General features: G+C 39.0%; 1 protein-coding gene across 3 annotated transcripts in view; it reads right to left on the bottom strand.

The window, feature by feature from the left end:
- pbx4 (PBX homeobox 4) overlaps positions 1-19653 on the bottom strand; it is a 58978-nt gene that overhangs the window by 13569 nt on the left and 25756 nt on the right. For 2 of the 3 annotated variants that reach the window (XM_062971040.1, XM_003223207.4), the window contains exon 2: positions 9083-9156. In XM_062971040.1, coding sequence (XP_062827110.1) covers positions 9083-9131 — 49 coding nt within the window. In that variant the 5' untranslated portion in view covers positions 9132-9156. Of the gene's footprint in view, positions 1-9082; positions 9157-10588; positions 10737-19653 lie in introns of those variants that run through there. The other variant, XM_062971039.1, reaches the window with a different exon arrangement.

Raw genomic sequence — 19653 nt, 5'->3', positions numbered from 1 at the left:
TGGACTGGCCCTCAGCTAGCAACCTTGATCTTCGTGACAACTGCAGCAAAGAAAAGACAGAAAAAGAGATGCATCTACAGGGCTAGCCTAATTTGAGCAGATGCCCTTTAAAAAACTCATTATTCTAATCATAGGATAAATTCAGCCACACCATTCTCCAGCAGCCTCAAGGAAAGTTCCATTGCTTTCCCCTGTTTGTGCAAGTGTACATTTTGGGCCAAGAAACATTATAGAATGAGTAATAAAGACCCTTAAACTTAAAATGCAATGACTAGGAAAAAGGAATAACTACTCCAAACCCCAGACCCAATTTGTCTCAAAACATTTGTTTTTAGTGAGATACTTAAATCATGGGTCACTTTATTTTAAAATAATGTATGTGTGAATATCTACTTACAGTGGTAAAAGCAATTCCAGAGTTAGTGTTTCAATACTCTTGCCTCTGATTATCTTTTGATCTTTTTCTCTAATACACGTTTGCTAACCTGGTCCATTTCAGATGTTTCACACTACTCTCATGAGCCCCAGTAGGCATGGGCATTTATTATGCACTATGCATATAGGTGCAAAGAATACACATATCATTTGATTTCATATCCTATTGTACCTGTTTTGCACACAATGTATATCAGGAATCATGAACATCTGTATTCCCAAAGCCACTGTGTTTTCAGGTAGTGTTTCTGAGTCTAGAAAGATATTCCAGTAAGGACCCTAATTTACTTTTAAGTGTCTCAGGACCATCTTCTGCAGTTGTTCCAATATGCCTTACAAAAGGTAGTACAGTAGAGTCTCACTTATCCAAGCTAAACGGGACCGGCAGAAGCTTGGATAAGCGAATATCTTGGATAATAAGGAGGGATTAAGGAAAAGCCTATTAAACATCAAATTAGGTTATGATTTTACAAATTAAGCACCAAAACTTCATGTTGTACAACAAATCTGAAAGAAAAAGTAGTTCAATACACAGTAATGTTATGTTGTAATTACTGTATTTACGAATTTAGCACCAAAATATTACAATATATTGAAAACATTGACTACAAAAATGGCTTGGATTATCCAGAGGCTTGGATAAGCGAGGCTTGGATAAGTGAGACTCTACTGTAATACTATCTGAACACATTCATAGAATCACAGAATAATAGAGTTAGAAGAGACCACATGGGCCATTAGTCCAACTCCCTGCCATGCAGGAAAAGCACAATGCAAGTATCCCTAACAGATAGCCATCCAGCCTATGTTTAAGTTTCCATTGAAAGAACTTCCACCACACTCCAAAGCAGAGAGTTCCACTGTTGAACAGCTTGTACAGTCAGGAAGTTGTTGTCAAAGGCTTTTATAGCCAGAATCACTGGGTTTCTGTGAGTTTCCGGGCTGTATGGTCATGTTCCAGAAGCATTCTCTCCTGACATTTTGCCCACATCTATAGCAGGTATTCTCAGAGGTTGTGAGGTATATTTATTTTTATTTATTTCGTGTCAAAAGCATTGCATAATAAATAAGTTTAAAAGCGATAAAATAAAGGAAATCACAAACAGCTAAATAGTTTTAGACCAAAAGTGGGCAAGCATACATATGAGGAGTTGTTTGTTCTGCTCCACAGTCACACAAGGTGGAGGATTCCTTCAGTGCCATCTTGCCAGGTTGTCTTTTGATCTGCCCACTCCGCTTCTCAGTCTATTCCAAGTTGCCCATTCTTGGTTTGCCCCTTGAGGCAGACCCTCATGGGGGGCCATCCAGTTGGGATTGCCTGGTTTAGCTGCCCAGAGGAACACCCTTGCTGTTGCTGGGGGAACATCAAGAGGAGTGGTGGTTCTCATGAAGCTCCTCCTTGACCTGAGTCTACTGGGAGGAGGCTGATAGTCATGCAGTGGGTGGCTTTCACAAAGTTCGACCTTATTTCTCTCACCATGAGCAGCAACGTCTCATCGCACATCGGGGGGGGGGGGGGGGGGGGGAATGCCAGCTAGCTTATAGAGTTTATCAACAGGTGTTGGTTTAAGGCATCCTGTGATTTATTCTACATGTTTCATGCAGTGCTCTGTCCACCTGCTTCGCATGGACAGACTTGTGCCAGACAGGACAGGCATATTCAGCAGATATGTGAGGTATATTGTAAACTAGACAACATATCTGTGGAAGGTCCAAGATGGGAGAAAGAATTCTGGTCTGTTGGAGGCAGGTGTGAATATTGCAATTAATCACCCTGAGTAGCACTGAAAAGCCTTACATCTTCAAGGCCTGGCTTATTCCTGCCTGGGGGAATCCTTTGTTGGGAGTTGTTAGCTGGCCCCGATTGTTTCATGTCTAGAATTCTCCTGTTTTCAGAAGAGCTGCAAGGCCAAGAACAAGCCATGAGAGTAAAAACAGAGAGTACAAAAAGATTCAGCCAGATGAAAAGTGTTCTTACCATACATCAAGGAAACCACTGACTGCATAGGGAAGCTGATGAAGAAACACAACCTACATACTATCTACAAATTCAATAAGAAAATTCAACAAATGCTATGTTCAGCGAAGGATAAGAGGTATTCTCTCACCTCTGCAGGAGTCTACCGTATACCATGCAGCTGTGGTCAAGTCTACATAGGGCCCACCAAACGCAGCACCATTGCCCAGACACAAATCAAGGAACATGAAAGGAACTGCAGACTAACTTAACCAGAGTAGTTAGCCATAGCAGAGCACCTGATAAACCAACCTGAACACAGAATATTATTTGAAAACAAAGAAATGCTGGACCACTCTGACAACTACCATGTCAGACAACGCAGAGAAGCCATTGAAATCCACAAGCATTTGGACAATTTCAACAGACAGGAGGAAAACATGAAAATGAACAAAATCTGGCTATCAGTATTAAAATCAGGACAATAAATAAAGAAAACACTCTGAAAATAGGGGAATTCCATAAATGAAACAATCAGGGCCAGCTAACACCTCCAAACAAAAGATTCCCCCAGGCGGGAATCAGCCAGGCCTTGAAAATGCAAGGCCTTTCGATGCTAATCAAGGTGATTAATTGCCTCAAGCAGACAAGAGTTCTTTCTCTCACCCTGGACCTTCCACAGATATATAAACCTCCCTTGTCTAGTTGCCACTCAACTTCTGAGGATACCTACCATAGATGTGGGCGAAACGTCAGGAGAGAATACTTCTAGAACATGGCCATAATGCCCAGAAAACTCACAGCAACCCAATTAGGAAGTTCTTCCTAATGTTCAAGTGGACTCTCCTTTTCTGTAATTTGAACCCACTGCTCCGAGTCCTAGTTTCCAGAGCAGCAGAAAACAAACCTGCTCTCTTTTCCTTATGACACCCTTTCATATATTTATACATAGCATTAGCTATCATGTCTCCACTCAACCTTCCCTTCTGCAGGCTAAACACACCCAGTTCTTTAAGACGCTTCTCAAAGGCCCGATCTCCAGACCTTTGATCATTTTAGTCGCCCTTCTCTAGGATAGAAAGCACAATTTCAATACCAGAATTTAAAACCAAGAAAGTAGCCAAATAGATACGTACATAAATTCAACCAAATGCATGAACGACAAGAGAATGCACACTCTACCTGTTTTTTCATTAAGGAAAATTGCCAGCACTCTGGTATACCTTAACAAAAGAATGGGGCAGGGTGGGGTACAGATAACCGTGTAAATAGAAGGCTAAATACTTTTAAAATATTCAGAGTTGAGACCATGTTTGTACCTTAAATTGTTAAAACTAAGCCTCCACCCTAGTATTACAGTATGACCAAGTCTTTGTTTGCTTGAAGCTGTAACATCTGCTCCCCATAATTTAAATAAGAAACAGACAGGCCATCAGACATTCAAAAACCTATGAGACCTAAACAAATCCTGCGTAACTATGGGGCTGCAATCCCTTGGTGCAAATATGTTCAAGTTAAAACGAATTCAACTTGCACATTTTTAAAAACGCAAACTATACACCCGGAGAGGCAAATCCTATCAAGAAACACATTTCATTAAGTAGGGCTTTTTGAAGCTAGGTGCTTTCAGCTACAAAAAAGAGAAGAACCCAATAAAAGATAAGCAGACAGCATTCTCGCAGTTCTGCATTAGTATTCTGCCATAAAGAGAAACTGCTGTCATATGAACATAGCCTATGCTGTCCATAAAGCTCTCATTAAATGAAAGAACACTCAGGTTGCTTGGGAAAGTTTAGGGAAATGAATGCATCTAGTGCTGGTTCTCTAACTCAGAAAGGTGTAAGATTTCATACACCTTCCCAGGGATTAGTAAAATGAAACCTGAGCACTGCACACAGCCCTTCCAAGTCCATTTTGCAGGTCACTGACACATCCATAAATCCCACATGTTCTCTTTACCTCGCACCTCCAAAAATCCTCCAAAGAAATTGACAGGAGACAGTTTTTATACTTCTCCCACCTCCCCTTGGGGAAAAAACCCAAAAGTTGCTGTGTCTTCTGAAGTTGCTTCTGAATAGAGAATGTTCCAAAAAGAAAAGCCACTGGGGGGAGGGGGAGAGAGAGATTTATTTATCTTATGGGTCCACTTCTTACTAGTCATTAAATAATGTAGGGCAGAGCACCAAAGATAGTAGGATCTACAAATTACTGAAGATTCAGACACTAAAATCTTATATGAACCACTGATTCCTAAGTATGAGTGATCTATATTTAATCTAAATAATATACTGAGTTAACATAGCATTGTGTGTAATGTTAGAGATTATCACAAGATTTTTAATGAGTAGAAAGACATATAGTAGAGAAATTTTTACAGACATGGACTATTTTGTTTCTTCTCCACTGATGACCAAACAAGTTTAAAACAAAACCGGCAAAACCTGTAAACTGAGACAATGAAAGACCTGAATGTGTAAGCCATTGGAACAATGCCACTGTTCTCAATTCTCTGAAAAAGACTTGCTCACTACCAGCTGAAGAAAATGAACTGTCAGCTGACAACTTGTTTGGTCAAATATCAACTCAGCTATGGGTTAACAGCCTCAGGCAAACTACTCTCCTAGTTTTTGTTACAGCAGGCTAATAATAACAACTAGATAACACTGTTGTTAGTAAATATTAATGAAATAATGTATATAATTCACTTTGAACTGCTAGTAATTATGTAGAACTGTCTCTCACTATTATTTATATTTTTCACTAATGGCATAACATAATTGGTTGCCATCTGATGTCACTATGCTAAATCTACCTGACAGGGAGCACTTCCACACAGCTATTAGAAAAATGTCTGTGGGAAAAAATAGTAAATTACTGGTTTCAACTATACTGGCCAGAGGTTGACTGTACCTGACAATTCGTATTAAATGTCCGGTGTAAGTTAATAATTTTTAACTGTTTTATAGTGCATTGTAAAAATTTTATATATGTGTTTTATTGTAAGCCGCCCTGAGTCCCCTGTTGGGTGAGAAGGGAGGGATATAAATATTGTAATAAATAAATAAATAAATTTCCCATGCAACATTCCTCTAAATTAAAAGCCAAAACACCAACATGTTCAGCAATATTTGTAATGCTCCTTAGGTATCTCCAAATTCACCTGAAAAAGGCTTGTGTGTTTTGGTAGCTCATATCCCAGAGGACAGGATCAGAATTCAAAACGACTTTAACAGATTGAAGAGATGGGCCAAAACTAACAAAATGGATTTCAGGAGGGAAAAATGTAAGGCACAAAAAATAAAGTGCACAGGCATAGGATGGGTAGCATTTGCTTAAAACCAGTACATGTGAACAAAATTTAGGAGTCTTAGTAGACCACAAGCCAAAAAAGAGTCAACAGTGTGAAGTGGCGGCTTAAAAAGCCAATGTGATCTAGGATGCGAGTGCAGTGTTTAGATCAGGAGTCCTCAAACTTTTTAAACAGAGGGACAGTTCACAGTGACCCAGACTGTTCTGGGAGGGAGGGGGCAGACTATAGATTGAAAAAAAAATGAACGAATTCCTATGCATACTGCATATTCCTTATTTATAGTGTGAAAAAAACCTGAAAAACAATACTGTACAATATTTTAAATAAAGAAGAAATTCAACCAACATAAACTTACCAGTATTTCAATGGGAAGTGTGGGCCTGCTTTTGGCTGATGATATAGTCAAGTTAATTAGGACTGTTGTGGGCCTTCAAGTCATTTTGGAAATAGCACAACTCTAAGTCTAAGGTTTAAGGTGGGAGTGGGTAAATAACCTTGGAGGGCCTTATCCGACTAGCGGGCCTTAATTTGGGGATCCCTTGTTTAGACTGAAGAAAGTAACAGGCAATTCTATTCTGCTTTGGTCAGACATCACCTAGAATACTGTGTCCAGTTCTAGGCACACTAATTCAAGAAGAATACTGACAAGCTGGAACATGTCTACAGGAGGGCTATCAAAATGGTAAAATGCCTGAAACCATGCCCTATGAGGAGTGGCTTACAGCAATGTTTCTCAAACTGCTTCTCCAGTTGTTTTGGACTTCAGCTCCCAGAAATCCCAGCTAGCTTACCAGCTGTTAGGAACTGTGGGAGCTGAAGTCTAAAACATCTGGAACAGTGGTTCTCAACCTGTGGGTCCCCAGGTGTTTTGGCCTACAACTCCCAGAAATCCCAGGCAGTTTACCAGCTGTTAGGATTTCTGGGAGTTAAGGCCAAAACATCCGGGGATCCACAGGTTGAGAACCACTGATCTGGAGGAATACAACTTAAGAACCACTGGCTCAGAGAATTGGGTATGTTTACTCTGAAGACGAGCAAGCTTATTATCTGCTGCTCCTAGGACTTGGGCACAGAGCAATAGATTCAAATTAAAGGAAAAGAGAGTCAACTTAAATCTTAGAACCTCCTGACACTAAGACAGGGGAATATAGTACTGGAATTCGCTGTTTTTGGGAGGTTTTTAAACAGAGGCTGTATGGCCATCTGATGGTGTATTCCTGCATAGCACAGGGTTGGATTGGATGGCCCTTTTGGTGTTTTCCAACTCTATGATTTTATGATGCTTATAGTTACAGCGAGAGAAATTATTCCACTGAAATAATAACTGTGCAAAAATGCTTGTTGGCAGCTCCTCTTCCCAGCAGTGAAACTTATGCAGAATGGTTTCCTATAGGAAAGGCAGCAGAACACCAGAAAGACATGGTAGATGTTCAAATGAGAGTATTATATCTTTTTTCTAAGCGAGTTTTCTGCAATGTAGTACCTTATAGTAACCTTATAGTCTTCTTGGGTATCTGATTTACGCCATTCAGATTATTTCCTATATGGCTGGAAGACAATGCAGTCATCTATCACAACCCTACACATAGCCACTTAGTTTGGACAAACTATAATTTCCTCCAGGTGAGTACCTGGCTAGGCCCACCATTGAAGCCATGCTTTAGCATATAAGGACAGATTTGAAAGCCTTTGTACCCATCTGCTAAGATGCATGAACTATTCACTGAAAAGGCAAAGAACAGCATGAGAGATGCACAGTTCACAGGAATTTCAGAATACTACCCTCCAGTCTAAAATGACTGTCAACATTTATCTACTGTTTGCAGATCTTTATGTCATGACACCTGAGATTGCTAAAGAATGGCATGCCAGACACAGCATTGAACGCAACACCTGTCATTATCATGTTGATTGTGTTAATATGAATACTATGCAAATTACATTTCATTATGCAGAAATTAAATCATACAAATTAGCCATGGTTCTCTAGAGCAAGGCATTTCCACTGTGGCCTTCAGTGTCAACAAGTTGCTTGTCCATTAAAAAAATGAGGTTTATGTACTATTAGATTAGTTGTACATATAACAACCTCCTCACATAGAATCCAAATTCAATCAGCTGAAAAGAACAAATACAAAGTGTTAACAAAGCAAGGAGAAAAAGCTTAAAAGTTGCTGATTGGTGTTTGCCACTAAAGCATAAAATGGATAATATCTTTTTGTGAGGTAAAAATGTAAGCAAGGTACGTAGAAAGTGTAAATCCAAATTCCTCTCAGTTTCTTGGTTTATCAGAAAAGCATTCAGTGCATAAGACGTTGTGGTAGATGTTTTCAAAGATCACGCATCCCAACAGGTATCTTTGCCCCCATCTACACTGACCATCTAATGCAGTCCAAAGCTAGTTTCAAACCTTGGCAGCTAAACAACAAATTACCACAAAAGCACACGAAAGAAAGCCCTTAATGCACATCAATGAGCTACAGTTTGTGTAATCACCATCCATGCTTCAAACTAGTTCCAGGATTTCTGATGTAATCATCTGCAGAGCAAAACCACTTCTTTCAATATCAGTTTGATACTGTATTAAAAGATCAGTGTAGATGGGGCCTGGATTTCTCATGTCAGTATTTATACCATTTGAAGAAAAATACAAAGAATATATACTGGAGAATGGAACTTATTCAATTTTCTAGCCTACTCAGGTGAGATCCTGCAATGAGCAGGGAGGTGGACTCAATAGCCCATGAAGCCTCTTCCAACTCCATGATTCTATGACAATCCAAGACCAGCATCATGACGGCACTTCACAACAAGCCATGGTGAACTGTTGAAACTGTTATGTTTGAACTCACCTCTGGCTACAAGGTATGGTGTGTTGACCAAGCACAAACTACAATCTGAAAATACAGTGTGCTGATTGGCTTACAAACTCTAGCTTGTTTAAAAATGGCTTGTTGTCATTTCTGAACCTGCAACTGTTTTTCCCTGGCTTGTTTCCTCCGCTGCTCATCCTGAAATAGGATCTAACAAAAGGAACAGAAGAAAAAGAAAGTAGAAATGGGGACACAGGTCACCATTTCTTTGCTTGTCTTTCATGCACATAATAGCTTAAGCAACAAACCATGTTTAACATAAACATAGCTTACCATGGCATGTGAACACATCCAATGCTTTATGCTGCTAACATTCTAATGAAGGCAAGGAGATTTCAGTAGTCATTATTTGCTGGACTGCAGGCCAGGTCTCATAGTGTCAGCTTAAGTTATTGGAGAACCGCAACTGTCTTTTAACTGTCAAGTAATTATTGCACCTAAATAGCAGCCTCAACTGCTCTAGAATTAATTTTCAGAAGCGATATTTGGATCAAAACACCAACATACCTGTTTTTTCTTTAATATCACATAGAACACTGAAGAGAGCAGGTTTCATTCGGTGGCAATTCAAGGCATGTTTCCTAAAAAGGAGGGGGAAAACAAGATGAATTGGAAAGGAAGAGAACAAAAAGATAATTGGGGGTGGAGGAACAGGGTGAAGTTGGCAATATATTCCATTCAAATGCGACAGTCCACATTGCACCTCAAAAATTGCTCTGCAAGTTTCATTTACAGCCTGAAATACACTATTGCCTATACTAGGCTAAGCACCAAGGAAGTTAAACTTGTATAATTATACAGATGCTTGTGTATTTTAAGAGCATATGGGAAGCCTCAAGGCTGCATTCTGCATTAGCATTCTCGCGCTTCCTTTAACAAGGCAGTCTGCTTCAACATGAGGGACACCATAAGAAACCACAAAAGGAATATTTAAGCACCCTGCTGCTTAACTCTACACCAGCAGCACCACAGAACTGTCAGAATTCCAATATATTATTCACTCTCGAAACTGAGTGCAAGATAGTTCCACCACTCTTAAAATCATACATTAACTACAACTGATATACAGCTGCCTAATATCTTCACCGTTTCAATTTAAAGATGGCAAATTCAATAGTTGGAGAGACAAATTTCTTATTCAAGGGATGCCCAGGTGTTTTGCCATTAGTTTTCCATTAATAAATGTCACTTCCAATTGAATTGAAAACCAACAAATCTACTTTACTTCAATTCCACAGTAAAACTGCTAAAATGAGAAGTTGTTTCTGCAGAAGCTCACCTCTTCTTAAACACTGATGGTGTATATCTTATAGCTTGAGTGAGTGAACAGAAAAGAGTATTAAGCATGCATATACTGTGTCTTAGGGATCCCAGGAGCATATGAACAAATGGATCTGCCTTATAAAAAGTCAGATCACTAGACCATCTGGTCCAGAATTGTCAACTCCAATAGCATTCCCACCTGAAAAAAGACATCTGGTAAAAAAAGATATAAGCAAATACCAGCACACCAAACAAGATGTCCCCAGGAAGAAAAAAATAGGGGCAGGGTAAACAAGCAATGACTGACAAATTCACTCATTCACATCAATAAGCAGTGCACCCTAGATTCCATGGAAAGCGGGAGGTAGATGAGCTACATACATAAAAGGACTGATATGGCCTCTAAGACGTGTACACTGTATCTAGCAGATAAATTAAAATGCCTCTATCAGTCTTAACGCTGCTCACAGAACAGTCAGCTACATTCATAAAACTGTAGTAAGATCTTACCTAGATTTTTTGTATTAATAATATATATACTGTTATGAAGATCTATAAAGCAGCTTACAGTATTCTAACATTTTAGACAGTAAAACAATAAAACCATAATCGTCAAACAATGAAAAAGCAGCAGACCAAACCAGTAAAATTGTAGTCATTAACACACATTAATACAATAAAAGGCACAAAGAGCAGTTAAATTGAAACTTTTTTCAAATAATAAAATAATGATATAGGAACCACTCAGACCTCTCTGGAAAGCCTCTTCTGAAGGTGAATGCTAACTGAAATGGTCCTCTAAGTTAATATTCCTTTGGTTGAGTTTCAGATCTTAGAAACAGTTCTCAAAGGTCAGGGACAATAAAACACAATCCTTTCCTTCCCTGGGCCCATGTCATTTTGAACTTGAAAAGGTCACTACTAGAATGTTGAATTGTGCCTGGAAAGATTCCAGAACAGCATAGAACTTTTAACAATAGTCAAACTATTCCATTCCAATCAATAACATAGTTGCAATATTCTGAACCACTTCAGGTTTCTGATCAGTCTTCTAATATAGCCCACAAACAATGTACTGCAATAATTTAACCTAGATGTATCTGGATGTATCTCTCTGTGTCTAGGGAGTGTCACTACCGGAATAATAGTCTAAGATGGTGAAAAGTACTACACCTTACAGATTGTTCTTAAAATATCCACATTAAAGAGTCAACTTAAATTAAAGGACACGGTCTAGTAGCAGCTGAAGCTACAAATCTGTTCGTCTAGAGAAGATATTCCACCTTTTCTTCCTCTCTATTAATGTCCCATGCTATAACCCATGTGAAGAATTTTCTGGGGTGAAAAAGCTTCCATTGCAACATGGACAGCAATCCAGATAAAGCAACACAGCTTGCCCTATGAACTATCTCCCATGAAATACTCCCCGTACACATTCACGAATATGTAATTTCTGTTATTTGTGGAAATAATTTTACTGTTATAGCTGCATTCATTGCTTCCAGGATTTGCAAGTGGGTACCATCCTCTTGGGACAATTTTTGAGCCAAGAAGAAAAACAGGTTTAAAGAGGTGGTCTGGAAGCTTGCAGACATGCCCCGGAGGCACCAAAGGCTGCAAAAGTAGTCTAATTGTTGTATGAAGCCCATAGACTGCATTTTCCCTACTCTGACCATTTAAATTCCGTGGGCATTCTTAGCATCACGTATGCATAAATCAATGGAGCTCTGAAGGGGAAAGAACATCTCTTTTGCAAACACACACACACAAACACACTTCTGGCTAAGCTTTACAATACAGAAAAGCACCCACACAAAGAGAAGGGAAAATTGCTTACCTATAAGAGTCATTCTTCTAGTGGTCATCTGTGAACAAATGTGCTTACCAACCGTACACAGTGCATCATTTGAAATTTTCTAAAGTTTTGAAATAAGGGTTTTGGTGGTTGCTCTTCTCCCCTGGTCCATAGGACCAGCCCAATTCCCATTAAATCCCTGGATGCTAGAGAGTACAAGGGTGGGGAGGAAGGGAGGGTGTTGAGTGAGTTCATAGATGACCACCCGAAGAAATATAGCAGCCTGTTCTCCTTTTTTGTGGTCCCTGTGCTTCACACAAATGGGAGACTAGCAAGCCACTCAAAACAGTGGGAGTATCACGTGAACCAAGAAAAAAGCAAGGCTCTCCCAAAGGTGGTATGTAGTGTATAATGATGATAATGGTAAAAAAAAACTGTGACCATGTCACTTCTCTCTAGTGACACACCTTTCAGAAAGGCAGATGACAATGTGACAGAGTTCTGGTGAAGATATTGCAGACACGTACAGAGGATCTTGTTTTGCAAGATTGTTGGCCAGATGAATGGTGGAAGTGATTCACTTTGAGAGATGCCAAGATGTAACTGGCAGACCCTTCTCCTAAGAATAGTGGAAGACAAAGAATATCTGAGACTTGTGAAGGATAGCAGTCATGTAAACATAGAGGAGAGAGAGACAGACCTCCATTGGACAATAAGAAGAGAGTCTCCAGCCTTTTGTGCATTGTCAAAAGGTCTGGATGAACGGGAAGATTGAGATGGATACCCTGAGAAAAGTGCAGGAGCAGAGGAAACCAAGGCTGCCTGAGGCATCAAGTGTACAAGACAGTGCCTCTGCAGAGACATAGGAAGCTACCACCGCAGGATCCCTTTCTTCGACAACCCCTGGTGTAGTAGATTTAACATTGCCAGTTCCATTTCCAAAATCTCCATCTCATGAAGACCTTTTGAAGGATGTTGGGATAGGACAGGGGTCCCCAAACTAAGGCCTGGGGGCTGGATGCGGCCCTCCAAGGTCATTTACCTGGCCTCCGCCCTCAGTTTTACACTTAGGCTCCCCCAAAGTCTGAAATGACTTCAAGGCACACAACAACAACAATCCTACTTAACTTGACTGTCTCATTGGCCAGAAGCAGGCCCACACTTCCCATTGAAATCCTGATATGTTTACAGTATGTTGGTTAAAATTGTTTTTATTTTTAAATATTGTATTGTTCTTTCATTTACTAATATTGTGCTATGGTAATAATAGAATCTATTGTGTATATATATATAATATTGATAATAATATTATAATGTAATACAATATAATATTTATTTATTTATTATAGTATTTCTAGCCCGCCCTTCTCACCCAATAGGGGACTCAGGGCAGCTAATAATAATAATACAATATAATAATATCGTATAATATAATAATATTAATTATATATTATATATTACATGTAATATTACTAATAATATCACGGTATGTGGTATAATACAATATAGTAATATATAATGCTAATATTGTGCTATGCTAATAATATAATATATTGTATGTACATACAACTTGTAAGCCGGGTAAGAGAGGGTGAGGTATAAATGCAGCAAATAAATAAATAAATAAATAATTGTTGTTGGGGGATTTTTCTGCACTACAAATAAGACATGTGCAGTGTGCATAGGAATTTGTTCATTTTTTAAAAAAAATGATAATTCGGTCCCTCAACAATCTTGAGGGACCATGAACCGGCCCTCCACTTAAAATGTTTGAGGACCACTGGGATAGGGCATCCATTCATGACAAAAGACAGGTGTCCTCCTGAGAGCATCCACTAATATAAATTATCTTCACTGCTGAAATTAGAGATGTCTGTGTGGATGCATCAATCGCACAGACTGGTTGTGAGGTGCTTGATTTTTGTTTCATTCATTCTGTTTTATTCTGGTAGCAGACCACCATGGTGCTGTTGGAAACTACAAGAACAACAATGCCTCACAAGAGAAGTTCAAATGCTTTCTCCATATCTGATATATTTAAAGTGTTGATGTAGAAAATGCTCTTGTCAAGTGCCTTGTCGCAGCCTCTCACAAAGAAGCCATCAAGTTCCCCATATTTCCATGAAGCACCCGTGACACCCATGGCAATCAACACTGTGGAATGAGAAAGAGTGATGCCATGCCTCCTTTCATGTTGCTTTTAATGATCTATTACTGCAGGGATCAATGAATACTCCTGAGTATGGTGAGATGAAGTTGAGGAAGGCTGAGAAGCGGATTGAAGCAGGTGATGAACCACAACTGCAGAGGGTACATTCCAAGTCTCATGTATAATTTCACTACAGTCATAGAACCAAGAAGCACTTGGATGTTTTTTGCATATATCATGCAATTCTGGCAGCACCATAAAATAGTGTGTGAAATCTCTTGTCCATAAGGAAAGTGGATAAAGGTCTCAAATGCGAACGGCGATGCTGACTGTTCATGATGAAGTGGTGGTGAAGTGGATCATGATGATGGCAATGTGAGTAACAATGGTGGTAAAGTGGATCCTTCCAATGATCAAGTTACCAATCTCACTCATACTCCTTATAGGTCAGCTTCAAAGATAGGGAATGATCATACCAAAAGTATGGTGATCTCTTCTGGTAAGACCTATAGCAATGATGTTCCCTATAACCATACCACCAAAAGTCAACTCTATCCTCATGGTAGTTGGATTCAAAATCTTATAACAACTTGGACGTGATCTTGATCAGGGAGTATAAAACTGTACAGAGCTGGCTTCACTAAGAAACTCAAGGTCAAAATACGAAGAGGACGAGCAGCACTGAACAGACTGATGCAAAGGATTTGAAGAGGAGACAACCCTGGAGACTGGGCCTCATGAATGGATACATTGGTTCAGGGAATCATTCAGATGCCACAGAAGGAAGTTCAATTAATACCTTTAGGCTGTAGCTGCCTGAACTTCTTGAAGCAATCTAACATGCAGTAAGAAAGCCAAAATGGGATCCAAAGAGAGTAAAAAATAGAAATGAAGTCAAAAAAGAAGTGAACAACCCACCAAAAATTCCTTCAATATAATGCTGCTGTGGCAGACAAAAGGGAACTACAGATTTTAGTGGGAATCAGGCTAGTAACATGGGCCGGGGAGGAGGGACTACTGCCAAAGAGTTTACATAACAACTCTAAAAAGTTCTGAATAATGTACTGCACGGGTTCAGTAAGTCCATTTGTTTAAGACACAGAGAAGAGCAGTCCTTTAAAAAGACAGTGATGTATAACTGTCAAATCAACTGATCAATAACCAAAACTAAAAACCAATCACAAGTTATGAAATATGCGATCTCCAGCAGCACCCTGAAATATGTTACTTTCCTGGAAGTCTACTCTAACAGGTAAATGCAAACAGTAAAAGAATACTCAAAACAAAGCCAAAACTATATCTTCACAATAGGTTACACAAAAAGTCATAGGTTGTGACCTTTGCAACAGATTCATCTCTACCCCTACAGCAAAAGCTCAAGGACCAATATCAACAAGGTAACTGATGAAGGGTACTGATGAGAAACAAGAGTCATGCTTCAATGTTAATGCTACAAATACCATTTCCCCCCTGAAAAATGCTTCACAAAGCACTTCAGTCCACTTCTGCATCAGCTTGAACCAGCATACTTTTCAGGTCTACTCTACATCCCTCTACAATAGTGTTTCCCAAACTTTGATCTTCCAGCTATTTTGGACTTCAACTCTCAGAATTCCTGATGTTCAAAATCCAAAATAACTGTAGGATCAAAATTTGAGAGCCACTGCTCCACACGTTTGTGTGGGCAACAATTACAAAACCCTCATCTCCATGGTATGTACCCAACCATCAAATTATTCTTGAAATATGTTGTGTCAACACGGCAGAATCAAGCAATGGTTTTACTGCAGTGTTGTTCAAACTTTCTAGCTTTAAAAAATTATTTCCATAGCAATTTGACCTTCTTGTATACACAATGTTCATGACAGCTACAAACCAGGACTGTCGAGCTTCACTTTTGCTTTGAGTGCACTGAGTGTGTCATTGAATATTTTTATTAATATCATCAGGTCCACCCAGTCTATTTTAAACAATAAAAATATCTGTCCCATGGATTTTTATATATATGCAAACATGCATGCACATACACACATATACTGTACATGTTTATGAATGCATCCTATAATTTTGCCCTTTTAGCAGGGTGATATATGTTCTAATCCTTATAGGTTAAAGAGAATTGGTCTTCTTATGAATTTAGACAGGGTGTCATACTTCTCATAATAAAGATGTGATCTGTTATCTGGCCCACAATGAGATTCACTTAGGACATACTATAGAAGAGATGAACAACTTCAGAAGATCTGGAGCAGGCCTGCACAACCTGTGGTCCTCCAGTTGTTTTGGCCTCCAACTCCCACATATCGTAGCCAGCTTGTCCAACAGCCAGGAATACTGAGAGTTGGAGGCCAAAACAGCTGGAGGACCGTAGGTTGTGCAGGCCTGATCTGGAGGCTGAGTCACCACTACCCTTCGAACTAAATGTAGTCAGATGCTTAAAGTTTGGGAGGCAAATCCCCTGATCTTGAAAAAGGCAAAATCATTGTATACTAATTTTACTAGGTGCAAGAAACTATTTTACATAGTTTATCATTTTTAAATTATTATACATTTATTAGTAGTGCAAGCCTTTGATCACATTAAATTGTATATGTGCTCCAAAGCCAATGCTACTGGTAAGTTTATAAATTTAGTAGAATCATGTGTTTTTCTAATCTGCATTGCTTCATGTGGCAGACTGGTGATCACTTTGTAATATTCCCCCCATTCTACAAATACAAAGATAGTGTGTAAGAAAGATGGATTCAGCCTAGCCTTAACCAGCATGACATATTTTAAGGGAGGGGCAGGGTTTGTGGTAGTCCAGCCATCTGAAAACTGGATGCTTTACACAAACACACACACACAGCAAATGAACTTTTTTCAAATGATGAGGATCAAATGGTTCATATGATGTTGTAAGACATCAATTCCCACTGTCCTTTTATCATTTTGACAGATAAAGCTGATGTGATTAAGAAAGGGGCTTTCTTGGTAGTAGCACCCTGTCTATAGAACAAGCTGCTATATGCAGAACAAGCTGAAGAAGGTGTGTCTGGCACCTGACAGGATACCATTTTGACACCAGAAAAAGACATTTTCAAACTTAGGTGCTTTTTGGAGGTGACATTTTATTCCCAATGGTCGGTTTTATGCTTCTCTTTTTATCTGCTGCTTTTAGCTTTTATTGCTCTGACTCAATTATTGTACATTTTTACTATTTTTTTCCTATAAGCCACCCTGGAAAAGATTTCTAGATGGATGAGATAAAGGCTGCTTGATCATGATATTCCAAACATCATAAAATGTTGTAGAACATTGTTAGGGCACATTATGACATAGCAAAGGAGGGGGTGGATAAGAAATAGTCACCTCAGCTTCAAATTTGCTCTCTGTGAGGGTTTCCCTGTTAAAGTTTTACACCTTATAATTGTGAATTGGACTATAAACAATCAGGTAACTTAGGTATCTTCTACTCTTAAAAATAGTCTCCTTTGTTCAAAAGAAATAACCCTACACTACGGTAAATTCATCGAACACATTCGACAGCTCAAAGCAGTCATGCAGCACAGTCCAGCATAACAAACTTAACAAAACATGGCATAAATTGCCTGCTTCCATGGACACTCCACTCCTTGAAAGTGGCACCCTGCTGAGCTTGAAATACAGTAGCTTTGGTTCACAAAAAGGCAAGAGCCAAGCTTTACCTATACCAAAACCTTATTTACTCTAGAACAATGTAAGTTTACAATAGTCTCATTTCCACAAGCAATATAATTTTGCATACATGTAAAGGAGTGGAGACCTCTGTTGAACAAGGCATTCACACTGACAGTACACAAGGACCATATGACTAGTACAAATGACCCACTCCAAGATAAGCACAGAAGTGTTTAGTAAGACTCAAAATTTACTGGAAAAACTATCATCTACATCAGTGGTTCTCAACCTGTGGGTGGAGCCCCGGTGGTGCAGTGGGTTAAAGCCTTGAGACTTGAAGATTGGGTTGCTGACCTGATAGTTGCTGGTTCGAATCCAACCCAGGGAGAGCGCGGATGAGCTCCCACTATCAGCTTCAGCTCCATGAGGTGACATGAGAGAAGCCTCCCACAAAGGATGGTAAAAACATCAGAACATCTAGGCGTCCCCTGGGCAACGTCCTTACAGACGGCCAATTGTCTTAACAGCACAAGCAAATTGCAGTTTCTCAAGTCGTTCCTGACACACACACACACACAAAACCTGTGGTCCCCAGGTGTTTTGGCCTACAACTTTCAGAAATGCCAGCCAGTTTACCAGTTGTTAGGATTTCTGGGAGTTGAAGGTCAAAACATCTGGGGACCCACAGGTAGAGAACCACTGATCTACATGGAGAAAAAACAGAAATGTATCATATTGAAATCAGATCACTATGATCATACTATTTGGATTGGATTCCACATATATTCACACGTAATCAAAGTTGAAGACTTCTGGTTTGAGCATGACTACATTCTGATAAGCCAACAGAATTTTTCCTTATAGAACTAAGAACTGATGTCTTGTCATTCTACTAATTCTTTGAAACTTGGTAACCCAATTGAACATGAGAGATTCTCCCAATTATAATTAGCACATGAAGTTATTGCATTGTTCAACATGCCAATGTTTAGCTGTCCAAGTACGTTATGACTTATCATGCTTCTCCTTGCAGGCAACCTTTTATGTATTTTAGTATAAATAGCAAATCACAGCGAGCCAATATATGAATGAACTGAAGAAAAAAAGGAAGGAAAGCAGCAAGGGAACAACTAGAAGAGGGATTCAAAAAAGTATACTAAATTATAATGCAGAATCCAAAACACATCCAGTGTTTCTTTGTTTTATTAAGACAATGTGAAATTGTGGTTTGAATACCAGGCTAAGACTTCAGGTGACTAGGGTTCAGATCCCTGCATAGCCATGAAAGTCCATTAGTGACCTTTGAGCAAATCACACTATCTCAGGCCAAGAGAAAGGCCACAGAAAACCCCTTCTAAATAAATCTTGAGGGGGGGGGGGACCCTATGATAGAGCTGCCATGTCAGGATTGATCTGAAGGAACATACTTTGCTTTGTTTTACAGTATCAGGGATGAAGTTTGTCATGTAAGTATGTTGTGCTTTAATCTTGCATGAATCAACTAAAGCATGCAAAACTTAAAATAGATCTTTACTGCAATGCTGTAGGTATGCTACTCTTATACCTGTGTATTAAAACAAATGCATGGCACTTGAAATGCCAACAACGCTTATTTAAAAAGCAAGTTCTATTCACCTTAGTAGAGCTTAGTCAACCTGACATAGGTCTATACTGAAATGATAACCTTTACTAATGTACATACAGTTACAGACACACATATTCACACAAAGAGAGGAACCCTAATTAGTTCTGTGGCCCGAATTAAATACCAGAACATTTGTATATTTATGTATATGATTTGCCCTCCAGATGTTGTTTGACTGCAATTTCCATCAATATTAGCCATCATATCCAATTGTGAGAATAGCTTACATCTGGAGAGTGATAGCTGTAGTACATGTTTTCCATTACTAATATCTGTTCTGTCATTCATACTTAATATTTTTGTTTATTCACGAGTTTCTCTGGCTGTGTGTGATTCAGTAAAAATTAATAAAATATAATTCTTTTTGAGGCTTTTATCAACTTTTAGCCATTACCAAATTCAATTCTAGACAAGGAAATTTTTGTAAAAAAGAAAAGTATTCTGCATGGTGTACAGTGTTGTTTCCTGTGACACATAGAAACTGGAATTAAGGTATTTGCATTTTATTAATCAAAACACGAAAATTCTACAACCAAACCACATATACCACCAGAGCAAAGACAGTAACTGGAACAATGCAAATTCAT

The sequence above is a fragment of the Anolis carolinensis genome, chromosome 2 (assembly GCF_035594765.1).
Source record: "Anolis carolinensis isolate JA03-04 chromosome 2, rAnoCar3.1.pri, whole genome shotgun sequence".
NCBI lineage: Eukaryota > Metazoa > Chordata > Lepidosauria > Squamata > Dactyloidae > Anolis > Anolis carolinensis.
The sequence above is the reverse complement of the archived record's forward strand: the minus strand, read 5'-3'. Positions and strand labels throughout refer to the sequence as shown.